This window comes from Lutra lutra, chromosome 4 (assembly GCF_902655055.1).
Source record: "Lutra lutra chromosome 4, mLutLut1.2, whole genome shotgun sequence".
Lineage (NCBI taxonomy): Eukaryota > Metazoa > Chordata > Mammalia > Carnivora > Mustelidae > Lutra > Lutra lutra.
Genome location: NC_062281.1, coordinates 134,452,117 through 134,479,210, shown reverse-complemented (window position 1 = coordinate 134,479,210; position 27,094 = coordinate 134,452,117). Strand labels below are relative to the sequence as shown.

Here is a 27,094-nt window from a genome sequence, read left to right as displayed (position 1 = left end):
GACAATTCAAATCAGTCTCCAAACAGAGGTTGATTTTTAATTAATTTTGTAATAATAATTTCAGCACACAAATTACTACTTAAAATCAACATCAAGGGGCATCAAGGGGCACCTGGGTGGCTCAGTGGGCTAAGCCTCTGCCTTCGGCTCAGGTCATGATCTCAGGGTCCTGGCATGGAGCCCCACATTGGGCTCTCTGCTCAGCGGGGAGCCTGCTTCCCCCCTCTCTCTCTGCCAGCCTCTCTGCCTACTTGTGACCTCTCTCTCTCTGTTAAATAAATAAATAAAATCTTTTTTTAAAAATCCACATCAAAATTTACTCATTCTTTTTTCACATTTCTAATTAAATGCCATTCTGTAGTTTCATCACTACAAAAAATAAATAGCTTTCTTTTTGAATAACTGAAGAAGTTAGATAAGTTTATAAAGAAAGGAAAAAATAAAACTTCACTAGAAGAGTAGAAAATAAAAGTGAACCAGGTTAATCAAACACCAGGTTTCTGAGGCACCTGGGTGGCTCAGTGGGTTAAAGCCTCTGCTTTTGGCTCAGGTCATGATCTCAAGGTCCTGGGATGGAGACCTGCATTGGGCTCTCTGCTCAACAGGGAGTCTGCTTCCTCCTCTCTCTCTGCCTGCCTCTCTGCCTACTTGTGATCTCGGTCTGTCAAATAAATAAAATCTTAAAAAAAAAAAAAAAAAAACAGGTTTCTGGCTAAGCTTTTCCTTTTGCTTGACCATGTTACTGCTTTCAGCTCATAGTCCCAAGCCCCAATTGTACTTCCCCACATAAACAATTCAGTTTTCTCAGCAAGCTCTGAGCTGCTAAGAAACCGTCTATGTTTCAAAGTGAAATTGAGTAGGTTAACTATTTTCCACTAAGGGTGGTCCTGACCAGATGAAACGCTTTCTTCAATGAATAGAAAAATTATATTTGTCAATGTTTCACTCTCTGGCTTTACAAGCCAGACCTGGTAACCTGGCGAAGAATGTCAAGTTCCTAAAATTCACGTTATAGGCTTTCCTTTGGATCTAGGAGGAAAGAAAGTATTCCTGGGCTCTTTGTATTCAGAATGTTCCCAAGCATTGTTTCCTATTGCAAAGATGGCCAAGGGTTTGTGTCTACAGATGCCTAAAGGTGGCATCTTCCACATAATCTATGTGGAATAGTATTCCTGACCTCTTGCCCTGTGCTAAAGTGTTCTGTTCCCAACCTAGCTTATAAAAGCACACCAAAATATGATAAATATGTAGCTATAGAAGTAGACAGAAATAAATGAATGGGGACTCTTGTTAATATGCAAACACATATCATGAATCTCTGATTGGAAACGTAAGAATCATTTCGTATAATAAGGCATACTTGTTATCTGGTTACAAAAGCAAGAGGATATTTATTAACACTTTTAAGTTTTTAGGGGAAATTTAAGGATATTCTACAAGTCTAGGTACAACCCAAAACCATATATTTAAAGTATAAACACAAAAAAGCCCAGGTTCTAAGACCCAAGCCTAATCCTGGCCCAGCGCCAACAATCTTAGTGACATGGGGCAAGTTTTTTAAGTTTTCTGAGGCTCAGCCTCCTAACCTTGAAACAAAGGGCTCGAGCCAATCCCCAAATTCCTTTGGTCGGTGAATAAATTACCTATAATTGCCAAAGATCAAGAGATAGAGAATTCAGGATAGAGCCTACCCAGACTGCTCTGTTCCAAAGTTGTGTTAAGTAGAGAACTGGACACTTCAGAGTAGGTCTGTGGAGAGGGCACAGAAGCAATAAAATTCCTGGAGCAGATACCCGAGCAACTTTAGTAGAGATCATATGCAGGTTGTATTCAGAACATTCAAGGGAGGGGCGCCTGGGTGCTCCAGTCCATCGGGCCGCAGACTCTCGGTTTCACTCAGGTTGTGATCTGATGGGTCCCTGGATTGAGCCCCACCTTGGCTCCTCTGTGCTCAGTGGGGAGTCTGCCCCCCCAACTCAGGCATACACTCTTCCTCTCTCTCTCTCAAATAAATAAATTTACAGAAAAAAAATAAATATTTAAGGGAAATTCAGAGATGTATCTTGGTTTCCTGCAGAGATCAAACAGAAAGTTGAATAGTACTCCAAATCTCTGATACAGGATCAGAGTGGGAATGAGGTAGGCTAGTGACAGGGATCAGTGCTTCCAGAGACAGAAAAGCAGGAATGGGAGGGAAAATGTAACTTCCCTGTTTAAGTAACAGGAAACTGAGAATTTAATAAATCTCATCTGAATGTGGTTTGTCTCCACTTGGGGACATTGGTAATATGTCTATCGATAGGACCATTTTTGTTGGTTATATGAAAGACCACACATGTGCTAGAGGGAAGAATTAAACTAAGAAGCCTGTTAGGAAAGAGGAGTGAGTAGGCGGATTGGGGCTGTGGTCTCAATCTGAGACGGAGAAATCACTTCAGTTTCCCTGTTGCATGTAGTTACCACCCAGCAAGTGGAGTTGTTTTACCAAATACTTTAAACTTCATGCTCTATCTGGGGGCAGCAAGGATATGTAAATGGGAAATCACAGGCTCACCCCATTTCCTAAGGCAGGGAATTGAATTTCTTTTAATCAAGAAAAAGTCTTTTGAAAAGTAGAAAACTTTATGCAGTTTGTCAGATCTTTATTGCACTTGTTTGCACAACTTACTTAACCTTTCTATGCCTGTTTCCTCATCTATAAAACAGAAACATAGAACCAACTTCAAAGAGTTCTTCAGTAGATTGAGTAAATTAGCGTAAGTAAAACAATTAAGAATAGTATCCAACAAATAGTAAGTGCCATATACACAAATATTTGTTATTGCTGCTGTCACATCATCACACTCAACGACCAGATAGCTTTTTACAGTGCATAACAATTAGTCTTCTTTATTTTCAAGAAAATCCAAAATAAGAAACATTTGGGAAATAAAATGAATTCCATTCCAGAATAACCAACTTTATCTGGTTTATTTTCTTTCAAGATTTTATTTAAATTCAAATTAGTTCACATATAATATAGTAGTAGTTTCAGGGGTAGAATTCAATGATTCATCAATTTAATATAACACCCAGCGCTCATTTTATCAAGTGCTCTCCTTAATGCCCATCACCCAATTAACCCATCCCCCCACCAACACCCAGTATTTTCCCCTATATTTTAGAGTCTCTTATGGTTTGCCCCCCTCGCTGTCTTTATCTTATTTTCTTTTCCTTCCCTTCCCTTGTGTTCATTTATTTTGCTTCTTAAATTCCACATATGAGTGAAATTATACAGTACTTGTCTTTCTCTGACTGACTTATTTCACTTAACACAATACCCTCTAGTTCCATCCACATGGTTGCAAATGGCAAGATTTCACTCATTTCGGTGGCTGAGTAATATTGCACTGTATGTATATATGTGTGTGTGTGTATATACACACACATATATATACCACCATATATATATCACCTCTTCTTTATCCATTCATCTGTCAATGGACTTTGGGTTCTCTTCATTTTTTGGCTATTGTGGACAGTGCTGGTATAAACATTGGGGTGCAGGTGCCCTTTTAAATCACTATTTTTGTATCATTTGGAAAAATACCTAGCAGTACAATTACTGGGCCTTAGGGTAGTTCTATTTTTCATGTTTTGAGGAACCTCCATACTGTTCTCTAGAGTGGCTGTACTAATTTGCATTCCCAACAAGAGTGTAAGAGGGTTCCCCTTCCTCTGCGTCTGTTTCCTGAGTTGTTAATTTTAGCTATTCTGACAGGTGTGAAGTGGTATCTCATTGTGGTTTTGATTTATATTTTCCTGATGATGAGTGATGCTAAGCATTTTTTCATATGTCTGTCAGTCATCTGTATGTCTTCATCAGAGAAATTGTCTGTTCATGTCCTCTGCCCATTTCCTAAGTGTATTTTTTATTTTGGGGGTGTTGAGTCTGATAAGTTCTTTATAAATTTTGGATATCAGCCTTTTATCTGATACATCATTTGGAAATATCTTCTCCCATTCCAGGTTGCCTTTTACTTTTGTTGATTATTTCCTTCACTGTGCAGAAGCTTTTTATCTTGATGAAGTCCCAGGAGTTCATTTTGCTTTTGTTTTGCTTAGCGCCTATGGAGACTTGACGAGTAAGACGTTGCTGCAGCCAAGTTCAAAGAGGTTGCTGCCTGTGCTCTTCTCCAGGATTTAGATAGATTCCTGTCTCACATGTAGGTCTTTCATCCATTTTGATTTTGTTTTTGTATATGCCATAAAAAAGTAGTCCACTTTCATTCATCTGCATATTGCTGGCCAAGTTTCCCCAACACCATTTGTTGAAGAGATGGTCTTTTTTCCATTGGATATTCTTTCTTTCTTTGTGGAAGATTAGTTGACTATATAGTAGTGGTTCCATTTCTGGTTTCTCCATTCTGTTCTATGGATCTATGTGTCTGTTTTTGTGCCTGTACCATACTGTCCTGATGATTACAGCTTCATAATACAGCTTGAAGTCCAGAATTGTGATGCTTCCACGTTTGCTTTCCTTTTTTTAAGATTGCTTTGCCTATTTGGTGTCTTCTCTGGTTTCATACAAATTTTAGAATTGCTTGTTCTAGTTCTGTGAAAAATCCTGGTGGTATTACACTAAAGGGGTAGATTTCTCTGGGTAGTATAGATATTTTAGCAATATTTGTTCTTCTAATCCATAGCATGGAATGTTTTTCCATTTCTTTGTGCCTTCCTCAATTTCTTTCAAGAGAGTTCTATAGTTTTCAGAATATATGTCTTTTGCCTCTTTGGTTGGGTTTATTCCCTGGAATATTTTGGTTTTGGTGCAATTGTAAATGGGATTGATTCCTTGGTTTCTATTTTTGCTGCTTCATTATTGGTGTATAGAAATGCAACAGACTTCTGTACATTGATTTTACATCTTGCAACTTTGCTGAATTCCGTATCAGTTCTAGCAACTTTTTAGTGGAGTCTTTTGGGTTTTCTATATAGATTATCATGTCATTTGCAAAGAGTGAAAGTTTGACTTCCTCCTTGTCAATTTGGATGCCATCTATTTCTTTTTGTTGTCTGATTGCTGAGTCTAGGACTTCCAGTACTACGTTGAACAACAGTGGTAAGAGTGGACATCCCTGCCTTGTTCCTGACCTTAGGAGAAATGTTCTCAATTTTTCCCCATTAAGGATGATATTAGCTGTGGGTCTTTTGTATATGGCCTTTATGATGTTGAGGTATGTCCTTCATATCCCTATTCCCTTGAGGGTTTTTTTCAAGAAACGATGCTGTATTTTGCCAAGTGCTTTTTCTGCATCTATTGAGAAGATCATATGGTTCTTATCCTTTATTTTATTAATGTGGTGTATCACCATGATCAATTTGGGTATATCAAACTACCCCTGTGCCCCAAGAATAAATCCCACATGGTTGTGGTGAATAATTCTTTTAATGTACTGTTGGATTCAATTTCCTGGTATCTTGTTGAGAACTTTGGCATCCATGTTCATTAGGGATATTGGTCTATAATTTTCCTTTATAGTGGGGTCTTTGTCTGATTTTGGAATCAGGGTAATGCTGGCCTCATAGAATGAGTTTGGAAGATTTCCTTCCATGTCTATTTTTTAGAACAGTTTGAGAAGAATAGATATTAGCTCTTCTTTAAATGTCTGGTAGAATTCCCCTGGGAAGCCATCTGGCCCTGGGCTCTTATTTGTTGGAAGATTTTTGATTACTGATTCAGTTTCTTTGCTGGTTATGGGTCTGTTCAGATTTTCTATTTCTTCCTGTTTCAGTTTTGATAGTTTATATGTTTCTAGGAATTTATCTATTTCTTCCAGATTGCCTAATTTGTTGGCACATAATTGCTCATAGCATTCTCTTATAATTGTTTGTGTTTCTGCAGTGTTGGTTGTGATCACTCCTCTGTCATTAATGATTTTATTTGGGTCTTTTCTGTTTTCTTTTTGATAAATCTGGCTAGGGCATTGTCAATTTTGTTAATTCTTTTGAAGAACCAACTCTTAGTTTCATTGATCCAATTTACTGTGGTTTCTTTATTTCTATATCATTTATTTCTGCTCTAATCTTTATTATTTCCCTTCTCCTGCTAGATTTAGGCTTTATGAGTTGGTTGCATATTTAAGATGTTTTTCTTACTTCTTAAGAAAGGCCAGTATTACTATACACTTCCCTCTTAGGATCACCTTTCCTGCATCTCAAATTTGATGCAGTCCAAAACCTGTGGTGTTTTCATTTTCACTTGCTTTCATGTATATCTTTTTATTTCTTCTTTAATTTCCTGGTTAACCCATTCATTCTTTAGTAGGATATTCTTTAACCTCCATGTATTTGTGGTCTTTCCAAATTTTTTCTTGTGATTGACTTCAAGTTTCATAGCACTGTGGTCTGAAAATATGCATGGCATGATCTCAGTCTTTGTATCTGTGGAAGCCTAATTCATGACCCAGTATGTGATCTATTCTGAAGAATGTTCCATGTACACTTGAAAAGAATGTTTTTCTTCTGCTGCTTTAGGATGAAATTCTCTGAGTATATCTGTGAAGTCCATCTGGTTCAGTGTGTCTTTCAAAGCCCTTGTTTCCTTGTTGATCTTCTACATAGATGATCTGTCCATTGCTGTGAGTAGGGTGTTAAAGTCCCCTACTATTACTGTATTATTATCCTTAATTTTGTTATTAGTTGATTTATATATTTAGCTGCTCCCAAGTTAGGGGCCTAGATATTTATAGTTGTTAAATCTTCATGTTGGACAAACCCTTTAATTATTATATAGTGCCCTCCTTCATTTCTTATTACAGTCTTTGGTTTAAAATCCAATTTATCTGATATAAGTATGTCTACTCTAGCTTTTTTTTGATGTCCATTATCATGATAAATTTTCTCCACCTCCTCACTTTCAACCTACAGGCATCTTTGGGTCAAAACTGAGGCTCGTGTAAGCAGCATATTGATGGGTTTTGGGTTTTCATCCATTCTGATACATGTCTTTTGATTGGAGCATTTAATCCATTTACATTCACAGTAATTACTGAAAGATATGAATTTAGTGACATTGTATTACCTTTAAAGTTGTTGTTCCTGTAGATTGTCTCTGTTCCTTTCTAATATTTGTTGCTTTTGGTCTCTTTCCACTCAAAGAGTTCCTTTTAATATTTCTTGCAAAGCTGATTTAGTGTTCACAAACTCCTTTAGTTTTTGCTTATCTTGGAAAGTCTGTATCTCTCCTCCTATTCTGAATGACAGCCTTGCTGGATAAAGTATTCTTGGCTGCACAATTTTCTCAATTATCACGTTAAAATTCCCTTCCACTCCTTTCTGACCTTCCAGGTCTCTGAGGACAGGATTGCTGCTAACCTTATGTGTCTACCCTTGTAGGTTAAGTATCTTTCATCCCTAGCTGTTTTCAGAATTCTCACTTCATCTTTGTATTTTGTGAGTTTCACTATGATATGCCATGGTGTTGCCTGTTTTAGTTGATTTTGATAGGAGTTCCCTGTGCTCCTTGGACTTGAATGTCTGTTTCCTTCCCCCGATTAGGGAAGATCTCAGCTATAATTTGTTCAAATAAACCTTCTGTCCCTTTTTCCTGCTCTTCTTCTTCTGGGACTCTTATGATATGGATATTGCTTTATGGAATTGCTGAGTTCCCCACCTCTACCTTCATGATCTAATAATTTTCTTGCCCTCTTCTTTTCAGCTTCATTATTTTCTATAATTTTATCTTCTATATCACCTATCTTCTCTGCTTCTTCAATCTTCATTGTCATTATATCCAGTCAGTTTGCATCTCAGTTATACATTTTTTAATTTCAGCCTGACAATTTTTAGGTCCTTTATCTCGGCAACAAGTGTTTCTCTGATGTGTCTTATGCTTCTGTCTCTCTCTCTCTTTATTTTTTTAAGATCTATTTATTTATTTTAGAGACAGAGAGAGAGAAAGGGAGTAGGGGCAGAGGAGAAGAGAGACTCCCCAATGTACTGATGCAAGGCCTGACCCCACAACCCATGAATCATGACCTGAGCCAAAACCAAGAGTCAGATGCTTAAGTGACTAAGCCACCCAGGCACCCCAACTTCTATGCTTTCTTTCAAGCCCAGCTAGTAGTCTTATGACTGTTGTTCTAAATTCTTACTCAGATATATTGCTTTTATCTATTTTGAACAAGTCCCTGGCTGTGATTTCTTCTTGAATGTTCTTTTGGGGAGAGTTCCTCCATCTTGTCATTTTGGCTAAGTTTTTATCTTTTGCATGTTATGAAAACTTGTTATGTTCCTTGCACCTGAGAGTAATGGTATATTAAAAAGTGGTCATACACTGTCAGGACCTGGCACTTCAGGAATTGTCTCTGGTGTATGCTGTGAGCACTCTGCTGTTGTATTTTTGCTGCTTTTTCTCACTGGTCACTCCTCTGCAGATTCCCTCCTTTTGTGCAGTGGGGAGTGTCTGGACCTTTAACTAGTGTGCTTAGCTTTATTTGTTGAAATTAGGCCAGAGAGAAAAGAAAAGAAAACGCTGATCCAAAATAGAGAGATAGAGAGAAAAGGGAAAGGAATGAAAACCCCAAAGACTCCACCCCCAAACTACTAGAACTCATACAGCAATTCAGTAATGAGGCAGGATACAAAGTCAATGTACAGAAATCAGTAGCTTTCTTATACACTAAAAATGAAAACACAGAAAGGGAAATTAGAGAATTGATTCCATTTACTATAGCACCAAGAACCATAAGATACCTGGGAATAAACCTAACCAAAGAGGTAAAGGATCTGTACTCGAGGAACTATAGAACACTCATGAAAGAAATCGAAGAAGACACAAAAAGATGGAAGACCATTCCATGCTCTTGGATCGGAAGAATAAACATTGTTAGAATGTCTATACTGCCTAGAGAAATCTATACTTTTAATGCCATTCTGACCAGAATTCCACTGGTATTTTTCAAAGAGCTGGAGCAAATAATCCTAAAATTTGTATGGAATCAGAAGAGACCCCAAATTGCTAAGGAAATGTTGAAAAACAAAAACAAAACTGGGGGCATCATGTTACCTGATTTCAAGCTTTACTACAAAGCTGTGATCACCAAGACAGCATGGTACTGGCATAAAAACAGACACATAGACCAGTGGAACAGGATAGAGAGCCCAGATATGCACCCTCAACTCTATGGTCAAATAATCTTCGACAAAGCAGGAAAAAATATACAATGGAAAAAAGACAGTCTCTTCAATAAATGGTGCTGGGAAAATTGGACAGCTATATGGAGAAGAATGAAACTCGACCATTCTCTTACACCGTACACAAAGATAAACTCAAAATGGATAAAAGACCTCAACGTGAGACAGGAATCCATCAGAATCCTAGAGGAGAACATAGGCAGTAACCTCTTCAATATCAGCCACAGCAACTTCTTTCAAGATATGTCTCCAAAGGCAAAAGAAACAAAAGCGAAAATGAACTTTTGGGACTTCATCAAGATCAAAAGCTTCTGCACAGCAAAGGAAATAGTCAACAAAACAAAGAGGCAACCCACCCAATGGGAGCAGATACTTGCAAATGACACTACAGACAAAGGGCTGATATCCAAGATCTATAAAGAACTCTTCAAACTCAACACACACAAAACAGATAATCATGTCAAAAAATGGGTAGAAGAATGAACAGACACCTCTCCAATGAAGACATACAAATGGCTATCACACACATGAAAAAATGTTCATCATCATTAGCCATCAGGGAAATTCAAATTAAAACCACATTGAGATACCACCCTACACCAGTTAGAAATGACCAAAATTAGCAAGACAGAAAACAATGTGTGTTGGAGAGGATGTGGAAAAAGGGGAACCCTCTTACACTGTTGGTGGGAATGCAAGTTGGTGCAGCCACTTTGGAAAACAGTGTGGAGATTCCTCAAGAAATTAAAAATAGAGCTTCCCTTTGACTCTGCAATTGCACTACTGGGTATTTATCCCAAAGATACAGATGTAGTGAAAAGAAGGGCCATCTGTACCCCAATGTTTATAGCAGCAATGGCCACGGTTGCCAAACTGTGGAAAGAACCAAGATGCCCTTCAACAGACGAATGGATAAGAAAGATGTGGTCCATATACACTATGGAGTATTATGCCTCCATCAGAAAGGATGAATACCCAACTTTTGTAGCAACATGGATGGGACTGGAAGAGATTATGCTGAGTGAAATAAGTCAAGCAGAGAGAGTCAATTATCATATGGTTTCACTTATTTGTGGAATATAACAAATAACATGGAGGACATAGGGAGATGGAGAGGAGAAGGGAGTTGAGGGAAATTGGAAGGGGAGATGAACCATGAGAGACTATGGACTATGAAAAACAATCTGAGGGTTTTAAAGGGGTGGGGGGTGGGAGGTCGGGGAGCCAGGTGGTGGGTATTATGGAGGGCACATATTGCATGGAGCACTGGGTGTGGTGCATAAACAATGAATTCTGTTACACTGAAAAGAAATAAATAAAAAAATAATAATAATAAAATTTTAAAAACCCAAAGCTACAATTAAAAAAAAAAAAAACTGTAAGCTGATTCCAAATAAAAAGGGGAAAAAAAAGAAGAAACAAAGAAAATAAAAGGAAAAAAAAAAAGAAGACTGACCCAAAAAAGAGAAAAGGAAATGAAAAAATAGCTAACAAACAGAAAAAACTATTAGCCTGATTCCAAAAGAAGGGAGAAGAAGGAGGAGGAGGAGGATAAGAAAAATACAGCTTCGTCCCATTTCTACCAGAACTACAGGTCAGCCTTTGAAGAACTGTGTGTTCAGTAGACTTGGTGCATGCGGCATGCTACCTGTGCTGGTCTTCTGAGGGGGACAGGCCCTCTGTGCTGGCTCAGAGTCAGTTCTGCCCTGGTAAATATGCCCTTCCCAGCCACAGGGTTTGGTGTAAACAGCTTCCACCTCCACTGGGGGCCACTGTGTTTATAGTTCTCTAAAGTCCTACCATGTTGGTGGTGAAGGGAAAATGGAGCCATCTGACCTTCATCCCTGGACAGGAGATCTCACACCCCCTGCAGTTCAGAAAGCCCTCACAGAAAAGCAAGGGCTGTCTGCACTCATCGCACCACAGCTCTCTTGCATTTTATTTTTGGCATGCAGCTAGGTTTCAAAACTCCAAATCCTAAAGGACTGGGCACCACATGGATCCACTCCTTCTTCTGGAGTAGAGGCTCCCCACCATGCTGTTCCTAGTGCCCTTTGTCCCAAAAAGCAGTCCCATGCCTGCACAGTGCACAGAATGTATGTTGCAACACCGGGAAAAGCATCAATCAAGTTATTCACCTTGTGCAGGCACCACTGTCCCCTGCCCCTGAAAGGCCGTTTGCTAGTGCCTGCAGGGTTTTTTGTCCTTGGAGAGGCTATAGGTAATGTTCTCTCCCAGTGTGACCCAGAAGACCTCTATGTCACTTTGTGCATTCTCTGGCTGGCATCTTCCTCCCCAGGAGCATGAGCCACAGCTCTGCTCCATTGAAAGTCACACACCTCGAAAACCTGTGATACACAGATCTCCTCACTCACCAGTCTGCAGTGTGGGGAGATTTTCTTGTGCAGACCCAACACTGTCCTCTCTCAACCCCTTTCACTTTCTCTCCCTTTTCTCTCCCTGCAGAAAGGGCTCCCTTCCTTCTGCAGAATGAGTTTTTCTCTCCCCCAACTCCCTTCCATGCACTCACATACATCACACTCTCCCTTCAAATCATGGAGATCCTGCTTCCAAAACTCATATCAATTTCCTGGGTGTTCCAAGTGATCTGACTACAATATAGTTGTGACATCTGTGTTTGAGGAACGAGGAAAGCCCTGGGTCCCCCACTTCTCTGCCATCATAACTCTCCCTATGTTGTACCCCAACTTTATCCATTTTTAATAATTTTGAAGAATAGGCAGGCAAAATCCAAACCATTTCAAGAATTGTTAATGAGAAATATAAACATTGCACCTACTTAAAGCAAACTATCTAAAACTAAAATGAAGGGTGTCCTATTTAACAATGTAAGGAGACCATATATTTTAATCAATTCCTTCTTCTAAGAGCTTTTTTTCACACAAATGTAGAATAGTTGATTGCGATATTTTATGCCAAGAGGCAGTCAACGCTATCCAGAGAGAGAAAGCCAACTTGGATTAACAGGGGGAAATAAAAGCTTCAAGGTAAGTAAAGAGCTCTTTCCCAGGGAATGAGAAGTCAACTTTACATGTTTTGCCTAAAAAAAGAAATGTGTCCTTTTTCTTAAGTTTACATTTGTTCCCCTCAAGATCCCTCTAGGCTCTCTGGAATTTGTACTTGGAGTCAACCTTGTTTTAAGAGTAATTTTCAATTGTTACAGCTCTATCTAACACTGATAGTCTAAAAGAAAAAATAAGGAGCAATTAAGATTATAGGTGGTATTTTAACCCTGGCATTTTGACCCTGAGGACAGTTAGCACAAAATACAACCTGACCCAAGTAAAATTAGATTAAGTAGAAATTATAATGACAAAATAAAACTATCAATGCTAAAAATATATATAGTGAAGCATTTTTCTTTTTTAATAAAAAATAGTTTGGGGGCACCTGGGTGGATCAGTGGGTTAAGCCTCTGCCTTCGGCTCAGGTCATGATCTCAGGGTCCTGGGATCAAGCCCCGCATTGGGCTCTCTGCTCAGCAGGGAGCCTGCTTCCTCCCCTCTCTCTCTGCTCTGCCTCTCTGCCTACTTCTGATCTCTCTCTCTGTCAAATAAATAAATAACCTCTAAAAAAATAGTTTGAAGAATCACATATTATTAATAACAATAAAAACTGCAAAAATTGACCTCAGAAGTAATTTAATTTTTAGAGTAGTAATTAACAAAAAATAAACTAAGTAAAACATAAGGTAAAAATTTTATTGATCAAAAATCAATAGAAGAATCATATCATCTTATAAAAATTTGATGTGGAAAAACTGAAATGGAACCACAAAAATATTTAATGAAGTTGATGAACCTTAATGTGGATAAAAACATAATCAATGAATCAAATCTTTATTTTAAAATTGACACAGAAAATATGGTAGTCTAATTAAAATAATCCTGGTAGAATAAAAAAAGGATAAAGCCATAAATAGTTTAACACTGTTATACAAAATAATTAAGGAATCAAGTTAACTAATAGAGTTTACTATCCCCATCAAATAAAAGAATAGTTTACTGACTCAAATTCATTAATGTTAGTATAAATTGGATTTAAATGTTGGTGTACAGAAAACCGCCAAAATATCCTCAGGTTTAAACTGGGTCAAAATGTCAGAAGCAAATTACAGGGGTCAAAAAGGCAAGGCCAAATAGCCAATATCCAAAATAGTGCACTGTCCACTGGGCTAATATATTTGCTCTAATGATTCCTCCATATATGTACTAAGAATTCTAAAACTGACTAAATTGGTACATTAAATAAAGTGTAATTTCATATATTATAAACAAATACATACAATATATAAAATTTATAAATTGTATAATATATAGTATATATTATATATTATATAAACAGATTCTTCTGTGGAGAATGGATTTATGTTAAAGAAAGCATAACTGTATTTAGGGCAATAACTAAAGCATAAAAACCATTGAGAAGGCTATTGTAAGTATCTAATGCAAAGCATGGTTGTTAGAATGAAGTCTTACAGTGGAGATGGTATGACTAGAGAACAAGGGATGGAAGATAGGCAGACGGATTTGGTGGGATGTCAAGCTGAATTAATGAGTCTGGAGCAAGATAGAGCAATCAAGGCCAGCCATATAAATTTAGAAGTAAGCAGTTTGTTTATGGTCTTTAAACTATGGGACAAGATGAAATCACCCAGAAGAATACAAAAAGAGAAAATGTACCTGGTGTTCTCCAACATTCAAACTCTAAATGTTAGAGATTGGGCAAAGGAAGAGGACACATCAGAGAGAAAGGAGGGAAACCAGAAGAGTGTGGCATCATGGAAGGAGAAGAAAATATTACAAAAAAGAGAGTGGCAACATGTGCTGAAGGAGAATAAGGTGAGAAAGAATAATTCTCCACTGGAGGAGCAAGAGAGATGTTCTCAGAAATGTGGATAAAAAGGCGTCTCCCAGAAGTAGCACAGATACGGTTCCAGTTGGTGTCGGGTAATGAGAGGATAGGAGGGAAGAAAGTGGAGGAGTCAGTCCCTCAAGACAACATTAATGGGAACTTTCCTTCTTTATTTCCTCTTTCTTTCTTTAAAGATTTTATTTTTTATTTGACATTGAGAGAGACAGTGAGAGAGGGAACACAAGTAGGAGGAGTGGGAAAGGGAGAAGCAGGCTTCCCACTGAGCAGAGAGCCCGATGTGGGGCTCAATCCCCGGATCCTAGGATCTGACCTGAGCTGAAGGCAGACACTTAACGACTGAGCCACCTAGGTGCCCCTCTAATGAGGAGTTTCTATGAGAAAAAGCAAAGAAATAGAATGGTAGGTGGAAGATGGTAAGAGGGTCAATGGAGGCCTCACCAGTTTTTTTCAGAGAGCTGGAATTAGGCATGTTTGTATGTAGGTGGGAATGGTGGCAGAGGGACAAGGGACGATTTTACAGAAAGGTCCTCAAGGAGCTACTAGCCTCAAGAGGACAAGGGTTCCTCTTCCTTGTGAGATCAGAGCAGGTGGAGCCCTTGGTATAAAGTCACCAACTTCTCTGGCTCCCAGCTTTTTTGGAAGAGGAGGCTGCTGAAGAATATTTCCTATGGGCTAACCTCAACAGTATTCCAATTCTCCCATGCTCCCTTACATTATTAAATACAGTTAAGCTTTCTTTAACATAAGACTCTTCAAAAGAAGTGTAAATGTTGAGTGAACAGGTCAAAGAGAAAAGACCAAAAATGGCATCCAATTCACCTGTCACGCCTATTCATCCATTCACCCTCAACTCCTGGGTGTAACACTGTTAGGATCTGGAGGTGTTTCCTCTAATACAGCTGCACTTCCAGAGCTTGCAAAACCAACAGTTCCTCCTGGCCCATGGTTCAGCAGTGAATCTCCCAGATATATCTTCTCTCGGAGGATGGAAATTGCAAAGGCTCTCAAGGCAATATTCTACATAGGAGTTTTTCCCTTTCTTTGAAAACTCCTATTCATCCCAGCAGAAGCAGTGCTCTGGGGTCCTTCTCTCCTTGGTCTATTATATCAGAAGTGGAGGCTTATTCTTCTTTGGCCCATTTATCTCAAGAATTTTGTCAAAAAGATGACAATTTCATTATAGTCCCAATTACTATATCCTCATTAATACAAGGTTTATGAATGAAAATATAGCTGATCATATTGAGCAGTAAAACATCATTTTGAATCATGATACATTTTGAGTTAAAATAACTCACTCACAGATTTCTGATAGCCCAAAACCCTTGGCTTCTATTTTTTCCAAAATAGGAAAGAAAAAATACTTGCGGGTACATTTTCCACCCCAAGTTTAGAAAAACACAAATGGAAATTTATAAAACAGCTTCTACAAATGACTATTTTTTTAACCTACCTTTCCATCTTACAGGATCATATGTGATCAAATAAAATCTGTGAGAAGGAACTTTGAAGACTATAAAATGCTATTATCTGTCTAAGAGCAAACCTTAGAATATCTACCTAGGTACAAGAAACCTAACAAGCATCAATAAAGAGGTTTTGAGAATAGAGATAGGAAAGTGCATATGTGATAACCCTTTCAGTTGAGGATTTGGGGTCCAAGTACTGTTGGAAGTCACAGGGGAAAACTACTTATTTATATATCTCAGGAATGAGAGGACATCAAGGAAGAACAACTCTTGAAACCAGTGCCTGCTCACTTTCATTTGTTCATGAATGACTTGAGGAACTTGTGAAAATACAGATTCTTATTCTGTAAGGCTAGGTTGGGGCCCAAGATTCTGCCTTTCTAGAAGAGCTCAGAGGTAATGCCCCTGCTTTGGTCCACAGACCATATTTTGCATAGCAAGACTCAACAATCTGGGGTTAGCTGAGGAATGAGGCTGGGTAAGATATAGTAAGATATAGCTGAGGAATGAGGCTGGGTAAGATATAGTGTCATGAAACAGCCAAGAGGCCTGACAACAGAACTCTTTGTTAGAAAGGGGGATTTAAATAAGACACATGGGTCAGGGTCATAAGCTGGGATTTAAGGACGGGAAGAAAGCAAGATATGGGGTTGCCTGGGTTAATGAAGCATCAACAGCTCTATGATGTTCTTTCTGAAGGATTTTTTTTTAAATAACTCTAATGAGAGGAAATCCCTTCAGAAAGAAGAAATCAGTCTCTTGAAAGAAGAACCAAACATGCCATCAGCAATTGGTCTTTACCAGCCAAATATTTAAGCGTTCCTAGATTTTGAAAGACTTATGTATTTCTTAAATGATGGACTGTCATGAAGAATTCTTAGACTAACTTATCACTTAACACTCAGACTATGACTTACCATAGGTCTCAACGTCTAAGGAAGTGTCTGGTTGTTCTTCTAGGAAAAAACACAAGGGCAAAGAAATCTTTACTTGTAGGGACTGGTGATTCTGAAGCTCCATACCCATCTCTCTCTGACATAAATTTTCTAGTTCTTAGACTTCAACACACAGAATTAATATAAGGTCAGTCGGACTAGCTGAACAGATATTCAATACCCAAAGTCACTAATCATGAGCATTTAATCTTAGAAAGTCCAAAAAAAGTTGCACGAAGGTACTGAAGGTAAGAAGTTTGAGGTGGGGGAATAAAACTTCCATTTTCATCCACGCCCTAAACAGTGTGATATGCACAGTCTCAGGAAATTCAGCACCAAGAAATAAGGTGCTTTGTTTACTTTCACTTTATGTTCCTGCTTTGACCTCAGAAGATGTATTAGTCATGAAAAACTTAACATGCATTAAATACTCTCAATTACATGCAGAATTGTAAGTACAGGCTAGAGAAAAAAGATGTAACTGGAATTCTGCAGCCAAATTACATGTGACCTTTTGCTTTAATGGTAGCTTGCACATGGTAACTAGTAACGCAGCTGGTTCAATGTGGAAGATAAAATTTATGGGTTTTGTGGGGGAAGGGAGGTGGCTATGGCAAGTTCCATAATGAACAATGATAGCACACTAAGGTTTTACTGCCCAAATAATCCCATACATATGTGAAACAAAAACATTAATACTTTCTATGAACACTCCACTCTCTGGTACTTTATCACACTTGTGAAGTCTTTAAAAAGAATTCCCACTATAGAGCCAATGAGCAGAAATTACAACACATAGTCTAAGCATGGATGCTTCTCATCAATCTAACAATAGTAAATCATGGAGAGTCAGAATTGAGATAAAAACTCTAAGGAAGGTGAGCATTTGTAAACTGTGTTCCCTTGGGAAAGATAATGATAATTAAGATAGCAGCCAATTTTTGAATACTTATTATGCACTAGGAGTCATGCTTCATTTACATATTTCTTTTAATATTCACAGCATCCCTTGCTGTAGTCATAATAATCAATTCTCCTCTAAAACTGAAAAGCTGAGGTTCCCAGAGGCAATGTGAACCTTAGGGTCTAATCTTTGTGTGGAGTCACCACCCTGCTAGTAAGCAATGGATCTGAAATTCAAACAGGTTTGTGTAGCTCTTATGTCCACTCATAACCAGTACAGTTTCCAGCCTCTGATGCTAGCAATGTATCACAAAAATAAAGATTATTCATAAAGTGTTTTACATTCCCCTCATCCCCCACCAGATCCCCTTTAAAATAGGAATTCTGGACCAGATTTATTAGAATGATAAGCATTATCTAATTTCCCAGGTTTGTCTCGGGGCATATAGGTTTCAGAGTTAATGTCTGAAAAGCCAAATAAAGCCTCCCAAATGTGGTAAGAATGGCCATCTCTCACTGGTTTTATTGGACTTAAAAACATGTATGTTCAAGGCTGAGTACTTGAGAGAGAAAATAAAATGTCAACATCCAGGATCAGCTGCTTTATTCCTGTTCCTAGGCCCTAAGTAACTAGACTTGCCTTTCATATGCCAAAAATAATTTAAAGAACAAAAAATTTGAGGTTTGTAGCCATATTTTTAAAAAGTCACGTCACAGTGATTTTTGTGAATGGCCGAAGAGTACACTGTTCTAATCAAGTGCTAGCTCATACGATAAGTGCTTAGCCTCTGCCTCAAGCTCCCGACTGATCTTCCCCAACTCCTCCAGTTATAGACATGGATGAACTCCATCTGCAGGATCAAGGTCACTGCAATCAGTGCTACGTAGGGCAGGAAGCAGATCAGTCCCAGCAGTTGAAGGAGAAGGAAACTGGCTACTCAGTGTAATAAAGGTGCTTTACAGACATAGTTAAATCCTCTGTAGCTGTACACTATGACTGTAATTACTCCCATTTTACAGATAGGGAATATGGAAAATCAGAGTGTTGAAGGTAACCAAGTTTGCATAGTCTTATTGTTTAAAAAAAAAAAAAGCAAACAAACAAAGCAGGACCTAGATGCTGGTCTCCCATTACCCAGACTGAATATCATACAATATAATTTTGACTCCTTCTGAGTTAAAAGATCCAAGTTCTCTCTCTCTCTCTCCATGTGATCATTTCATAAGATGGCTGAGCCAGCTTTCTATATAACATTTTATCTTTTTCAAAAGCTGTGAGAAAGTTGTGAGAACATTCATACATCATGAATGTGTGTATACATACATATAACTGCCTTATCATGCATAGACACACCAAAGTAAAATTATTTTGACCCTGGTAATTGTTGGGAAGACTGCAACCTCAAATGAGATGAGCTCCTGGATATGCATGCTGTTGCCTTCTTATATCTAGTGCGATAGCATCAGCATATAGCCTGAGAGGGGAACTATTGGCCTACACTTCCCAGTCTGATTGCTTTATCTTTTACCACCTTTATTCCCTTTAGTCTTTCTTGCTTGAAAGGTGCTTAGGGGGATAATGGTAAAGTTTGGTTGGAGAAAGGGATGGAGGAGGGAGTAGCAATGAGTGGAGCCAGGCTGGAAGTTGGTGAGAGTCATGTTCCTGCTGTGTCAGAGTCTGGAACATTACTAAAAAGAACTAGGGTGTCTGGGTGGCTCAGTCGGATAAAGGTCTGCCTCTTGAGTTCATCTCAGGTCATGATCTCGGGGTCATAGGATAGAGCCCAGCATTGGGTTCTATGCTCAGCGGGGAGTCTTCTGGGGATTCTCTCTCTCCCTCTTCCTTTACCCCTTCCTGCCCCCGCGCTCGCTCTCTCTCTCTCTTTCTCTCTCTATCTCTCTAATAAATAAATAAATCTGAAGAAGAAGAAGAAGAAAAAGAGGAAGAAAGAAGAAGAACAAGAACAGGAAGAACAAGAAGATCAAGAAGGAAGAGGAGGTGGAGGAGGAGAAGAAGAAGAACAATAACAACAACAACAACCAGGAACCTAGTCCTACATTCGAGCTCAGCATCACTAACAGTGAGTCAGCCAGATATTATGTTTCTCCTGACTTGAGGCCATGGAGTTCATTACAACATACCTAGAATGTATTCTGGCACAAAAATGTTTGACAGGAATCTACCAATCACTTAGCCTTAAAACCTAACCTGCACCTTATAGGAAATATAGGAAATAAAAAAACAATGTAAATGATACTGCTTGGAAGGAACCAAACATATCCAGAAAGTGAGATATTCAGCAGGACAACTGGCAGGACAGGTCAGAATTAGGAGAAAAGGGGGCCTTGCTAATTAGATTAGAGACTTGAGGGACATAACCATCAGATATAAGGTTTGTCCCTGGATTTGATCCTGATTTGGACAAAATGCTATAAAGACATCTATGGGGGCACAATTGGGGAAATCTGAACATAAAATGAATATTCGATAAAATTGACATTTGTTGAACTGGAAAAGTGGAAACTGTCTGCCAAAAGAAAGCAGGTAGCAAACAACACATAAAGCAAATTCTTATAAAAAATACTACAGATCTGGAAGGAAATATGAGAAAGGTTGTATACAGGGGTGATTGTATCTGTAGTACTTTATTTAGTTTTACTTTGATATATTTTTTAACTTTCTACAATGTGCATAAAGCTGCTTTTACAGCAATAAAAACATTTTAATTTAAAAAAGAACTAGGTATTTAAATGGAAGTGCATGGTCCCTCCCACAGAGCTGGTTTTTTAATATGCATAATATACATTTAGTCAGTAGATAATCAAGAATAAAACCCAAAGGCTGACATTTTTCAGTATGACCTTAATTTCTGTCCATATCCTGGGTTTCAAGTACTAGGAATGAGTCCCAGTATTTATGCAGCCTTAGCATTTCTGCTAGCTGCCTCTGCTTACCCACTGTGTCAGGCATCAAATGGAGAACTTGGGCTTCTGCCTTGGATTCTTACCCCAAAGCTGCATTTCTTTTCCTGAACTCACCTGGCTGGCTTTGGCCCTGAGGTTCTGCCTAACTCCTGCCAGCCCCAAAGCCTGGATCCTGTTCTCGGTACTCCAACTCTTTGGCTTGGATAGGTCTGAATATAAAAAATGCTCAGAGTCACAGTGCTGCCATTTCTCTGAATTTCCAACACCTTCTGGTAGCTGGAACCTTCACTACTGTGTCCTGCCTGTCAACCTTTGGTGCTATTGCCTACTCAAACTGTACCCGAACTTGTCATACTCAGTACATAGCAAGGAACAAGGTGGCTGGCCATTGGCCATTCTACTGACATCATTTCTCTCTCTGTCCTGGCTTCACTAATCCCTGCTACAGAGACCTGGCAGTCTGCAAACCCAAGACAGATGTGATACTAAGCCTGCAGAATCTGAGAACGAGCCAGTCTTGCTGAAGGGGAGAGCTAGAACCAAGATGTGTGCACAACTATGCCCATAGGGTCATTATTTCTTCTCGTCCTTAATTTAGTCATTCTAAATTCATTGACCTCTTATTTGCTATCAAATACCATGCTAGTCACTGAGACTACATAGGTGACCAAAGGAATCCCTGCCCTGGAGTTATTTGTAATACATCAGGATGGAGACTTTAAGCAAATAAGTACACCAATAGTTATTTACTTCTAAATCTGGTATGATAGGTGTTATGAAGGACCAATACAATGTATAAGGACAAGAAAACAAAAATTTAAAGGATGAGTTAGAGTTGGCATGATGGTCGGCAGTCTTGACAAATGATACAGCACAGGCAAAGACCGTATGATAGGAAGGAGCTTGGCTACTCAGGAGAGAATCAAAGCTGGCATGGCTAGAAGACAATGGGTAAGATGCTGGGTGATGTGAGGTGGAGCTAGAGAAGCAGGAAGGAAGGCAAATGGATACACCTGACTACCATATAAAAGGCCCAGATTGGGTCCCACTTAGACACCCTTATAGGAATAATACTCGAGGTTGAGTTTATACTCAACTGAGTATCATCTGTAACCTTTTATGTTATCCAAAAGAAGAACTGCAGTTGAGTCTAAAAAGGTAACCATATTCTGGGTATCATGGTCAAGTACTGAAAAAAAAATAAAAATCATTATCCTATTCATGAGTCACCTTATTTGCAGTTCTACTAGCCACAATTTAAAGAAAATTATAGGGGAGTGAGGGAAGGCCCAGGGAAAGTCAAGAGAGAAAGGGCCATAAAATGTAGTCCAGCATCTTTCACAAAAGATGATGGTGCTGAAGAGGGCCAGGCCTGGGGGTCCCAGGCATCCCTCATAGGGACAGCCTTGGCAGGACAGGTAGCGCTGAAGTGGTACAGGCTAGGGGATAAAATGACGAAGGTCTACGAAATCAAAAGCAACACAAAGTTACAGAGAAGAGGAAATTAAGCACTTTCAGTAGTTAGAAATGATATATGTTTTTATAGACTGTAGAAGGTTTGAAAACTCATAGCTTAAAAAAAAAAAATACAATTCAGACCGATGAAATCAAGTTTCTGCTTTCTGTTTGGCCACAGCTCAGTCAGAGAGACCCTCATTCCCTCTGTGGCCTGTGTCACATTTGCTGTATCTCTCGTCTCAGCTGTAAAATGGACAGAGTGTCATCACGGGGCTGTTGTGAGAAATAACATGATACTGAAATGCTCACTACAGTATGTGTCACATAAGAGTCCGTGAATGTTAAAACCTTTCCTTATAGAAATGGGAGCCCGAGGCGCCTGGGTGGCTCAGTGGGTTAAAGCCTCAGCCTTCTGCTCAGGTCATGATCTCAGGGTCCTGGGATCGAGCCCCACATTGGGCTCTCTGCTCAGCGGGGAGCCTGCTTCTTCCTCTCTCTCTCTGCCTGCCTCTCTGCCTACTTGTGGTCTCTCTCTCTGTCAAATAAATAAATAAAATCTTTAAAAAAAAAAAAGAAAAGAAAAGAAATGGGAGCCCCGAAAGATGCTGGTACATGAAAATAAAATAGGTGGTAAGTTGTGATTAATAAAGAAGAAATTATTTTCCAAATCATTGATATTTCTTGAAATAATCTGAACTACAAAGAAATTTAGGTACCTCAAAATGCACACAAAAGCATCCCTTCTAAAACCACAGTATTTCATAGATGATCACTGATTTTTATATTTGGTAGGAGTCTCACACCACTCTTTTAAGAATCATGACCCAGACAATTTTGGCCCAAAGCTGTTTCAATGTTTACCCACTTGATTGTCTAGGGGCTTTTACCACTATGATGGACATCCTTCTCTGCATACATACATATATTTTCCAGGATTCTTGAACTCACTTTTTTTCACCTGTTCCTCCCTTTCAATCTTCTCCTCAATTAACTCAGCCTTGTTCCAGATATTCAGATATAATCTGTCCTACTTTTAAATTCTCTCTTAACAGATGTCTTGAATACTACAGTGTAAATTAGTGTAACATGCTACATATTTTAGAATAAAACTGAATATTTTATCCATATTTGTAGTAACTACACTTTAAAAAACCCCCCAAAAAAGAAACCTAAAACACAAATTCCTTGCAAAAGTTGTGGCATCCAAATAATATATCTCAGACAAAGGGAAGTAAAGAATAGATTTGACAATAATTGTGCCATTTCTGAGTTCATCATGCAATTAATTACCTGCTATGCCTATTTATAAGTCATGTCACATTTCCCAACATATACTATTGTCTCTTTTTATTTGTGATCTTTTTTTAAAAGCCAATCCCTCTGCACCCCCAAAAATGACCAAGTTCATTGAATAAAGAAGATCCATATGATATCATCTCAAGCAATGTCATCCTAAATATATCCCTGCCTCTAGGATTCATCTCCTTTGAATGAGGAAAGGTGCAATCTCTTTCCATATCAGCCTCTGTAATATGTCATAGTGATGTGTGGTGGGGCAGGTGAAGAAAGGAAAGGTAAATATTAAGTAGAAGACAGAATCTAAAAGCTGCATATAGAAAATAAATTTGAGGGGTGCCCGGGTGGCTTACTCGGTTAAGTATTTGACTCTTGATTTCAGCTCAGGGTCGTGAGATCAAGCCCTGTGTTGGCCTCCATGGTCAGGGCAGAGTCTGCTGGAGATTTTCTCTCCTCTCCCTCTGCCCCTGCCCCCTGCACTTGTGCTCTCTCTTACTCTTTCTCTCAAATAAATAAATAAAATCTTAAAAAAAAAAATACAAACTTGCAAATCTCAAGACTATGAAAAATTAACACAATTGATTTTACAAATTTTTGCACTGTGTTTTGGGAGAGGGAGGTTGTAGAAATGGTGCTTGTAATATTTATCTACTTTTTTAAAATAAAATAGTTTTGTATGGTTTTTATTCATTCAACCAGAATTTATTGAGCACCTGCCCCATGCTAATAGCATAGCACTAGGGCCACAAAGAAATAGCAAGACCCTGCCTCTGCCTTTGAATAGTTTATGCCCCAGCGGATGAGAATTTTACTATATCTCTTCAGGCAGTGACAATATACAAGAGTCTCACCATTGTAAGATATGGGGAAGTTAGAAGTGTCTGAAATATAGGGTCTGGAAGTTAGCAACTTTGAGTATTCAAATTGGACTACTGGCATAATGGTGTAATCCATGTTTGAATGCTAGCATAGTCAATACCAGAATTATATCCAGGTCCATAAGACTAGAAAGTTTATTAGATAAAGAAATGGCATTCAAAAGAGATGAGATGCCCTCCAACAGATGAATGGATAAAGAAGACGTGGTCCATATGTACAATAGGAACATCATGTCTCCATCAGAAAGGATGAATACCCAACTTCTGTATCAACATGGACAGGACTGGAGGAGATTATGCTGAGTGAAATAAGTCAAGCAGAGAAATGTTTCACTTACTTGTGGAGCATAAGAAACAACACGGAGGACATTAAGAGATGGAAAGGAAAAGTGAATTGGGGAAAATCAGAGGGGGAAATGAACCATGAGAGACTGTGGACTCTGAGAAAAAAACTCAGGGTTTTGGGGTGGGGGGTGGGGGCTTGGGTGAGCCTGGTGGTGGGTATTAAGGAGGGCACATATTACATGGAGCACTGGGTGTGGTGCATAAACAATGAATATTGGAACACTGAAAAAATAAAATTGAAAAAAAAAGAGAGAGAAAAAAGAAAAATGAAGAGGGGGAACCAGAGGGGGAGATGAACCATGACAAACTATGGACTCTTAGAAATAAAGTGAAGGTTTTACAAGGGAGGGGAGTAGAGGATGGGTAAGGAGGGCATGGATTTCATGGGGCACTGGGTGCTATATGCAAACAATGAATCATGGAACACTATATCAAAACTAATGACATACTGTATGGTGACTAACATAAAAATAAACAAACAATGATATACTGTATGGTGACTAACATAAAAATAAACAAACAAACAAATGAATGGAATGGCATTCAACAAACCAACTCATTCCATTCTATTACCTTAAGCATCTTTAGAGAGGAAGGGGAAGGGGGCTTCAAGAGTAACAAAGCAGTCAGAGTAAAATTTGTCCACGAAGTAAGTTAAGCAAATTTGTCTGGTACCAAAATACTAGTCAATTCCCCAACCTTCAGGAGATGTCTGAAGGTTGGTCTAAAGATCACTTCACATAGACTCATCAGCCCCTGGAGAATACCCAGTGATGCTTCCCCTTGTAAAGGTCAGAAGTAAAAACAAGAGCCATACTTCAGTCCAGATAGTGGACAAAGAAGGAAAAAAAGCACAAGTTGAATAGGCATAAGCTACCAAGGATGTGATATATTGAATACAGGAAAAGACTAAACAGTCACAAGAAGAGAATGTGAGGGGTTCTTTCTTTGACAGTCATTGACCCATAACAGAATCCAATCACTACACACAGAGGGAACAAACCATGATCCTCAATGAGAAACAAGAAAACTCTGGTATGATCAGTTGGGGGTGGGGGAAGGAAGGAGAAAAACAAAGACAAAGAAATACAGAGAGATCATTAAATATGCACAGATATACTCTTAATAGGACTTTTAGGGAATATTTTTCCATCTTTATTCTAAACAGCCACCACATCACAATGTTATATTTCATTGTTGTCGTTGCCATGGGGTTTAGAATGTGTGCCAAAATACAATTGTTAGCTCAGCGTAGCCCATATCCTTAGATGGAAATATTCTCTGTTGGATGACAATTCACTATGATTTGTGAATTTTGCAAGATTTTTCATCTCAAATTCCAAATGAGTTCAGAATGACAGTTTTCAGCCTACCTTCAGTATTTAATTAAACTGAGCATATTTTATTCTCTAGGATTTGATGAGAAAAAAACAGAAAGAAAATGTAGCATTTCGCAGTACTGTTCACAGAGACATGTCATTTTTTATGCAATAGCATTGTAGTTTTATTTTACTTGACTGTAAGTTCTTTTAGTGCAAAGATTATGTCCTTTTATCTTTGTATCTCCCATACATAGCATAGTGCCAGGCACATCGCATATTCAACAAATAATGAATAAATAAAAGAATTAATTTCAGCTAGGGAAGGGTGGATGAGTTGTGTTGCCGCATAGAATAAGGAGAATGGATTCATAACATGACTGCTTCCGTAACTACATCCTGAGACCGTTTCAAATATTTCAATCACAAGCCTAGACATGCTTCAGAATCCTTCTCAACACAGTCCTCCAGGCAGCTACACTGTACTAAATCAAAGCTGGCTTTTAGAGTTAAACCCATTCCTATCACTGTAATAAAGGTCTCCATCAGCCAAGCCACACGAAGGAAAAATTTTTCCAAATTTTCTCCTCTGGTATCCACATACATATTAACAACTCTAATAATTGTTATATCCATGAACATACTTTAGAATGTTATTCTGTCTTCTTTTTCTCCTATGCACATCCATAAGTCATGAGAAGTCATGAGAAGACCACACACCCAGCACAAGGCAGCTTTTGTTAATATCTTTGTAATAAGTAAAATAAATGTGCACTCTTAGACTATTATTATATTTATAAAATTTGACATCAATTTTTATGTTATCTAAGATCTTACATATTTATTTAATGTCTGTCTAGATCACCACGGAATAACTAGTACCAGGGACATATGAAGTGCTTAAGACTTATTTATTGATTAACTGCATAATAAAATTTTCAGGTCCTATGTCTTCCTTTCTCCCTACTGCAAACATTGACCATGCTGAGCATGAGTATCTGGGACAGTTTCTGCCTATTCTGACCCTCACGGAATAGGCCACAATAAAATGTCCTACCTACAAATTACAAATTTCACTCTAGCCAGGTCTCTAGGTTAATATGATGCAAGTCCAGTGGTACATTTTTTAGGAATCCCTTTTCCACTAGCAAAGTGGCAGGTTGATTGTGAGAATACCCCGCTCCCCATGCTAAAAAAAAAAATAATAATAATAACAAACAAACAAAAAAAAACAGACCAAAAAAACATACAGCTAGGGATAAACAGAGTCCCAGACACCCTTCAGGAGCTGGCTGTACTTTCCTTAGCTTCCTACCTTATGTGGCCAGTCTTACATTTCTTTCTTTATCTGTTGTCTTAGTGTCTTTCTTCTTTGTGCTCAATTTCTCATGCCATCCATTTTGAATATGGATAATGAAACCCCATAATCAGAAGGGAAACCTCATTTTTTCACCTTTTTTCCATCAAGTTCTTTTCTGCAGGGATTAGATCTT

At 38.5% G+C, this 27,094-nt stretch overlaps 1 protein-coding gene across 4 annotated transcripts in view; it reads right to left on the bottom strand.

Annotated features, from left to right (window-relative positions):
• The window catches only part of SLC44A5 (solute carrier family 44 member 5), a 405,375-nt gene that overhangs the window by 202,382 nt on the left and 175,899 nt on the right, over positions 1-27,094 (bottom strand). For 3 of the 4 annotated variants that reach the window (XM_047728191.1, XM_047728193.1, XM_047728192.1), the window contains one exon: positions 16,460-16,498. In XM_047728191.1, the coding sequence (XP_047584147.1) occupies positions 16,460-16,498 (39 nt within the window). The remainder of the gene's footprint in view (positions 1-16,459; positions 16,499-27,094) is intronic. The other variant, XM_047728194.1, reaches the window with a different exon arrangement.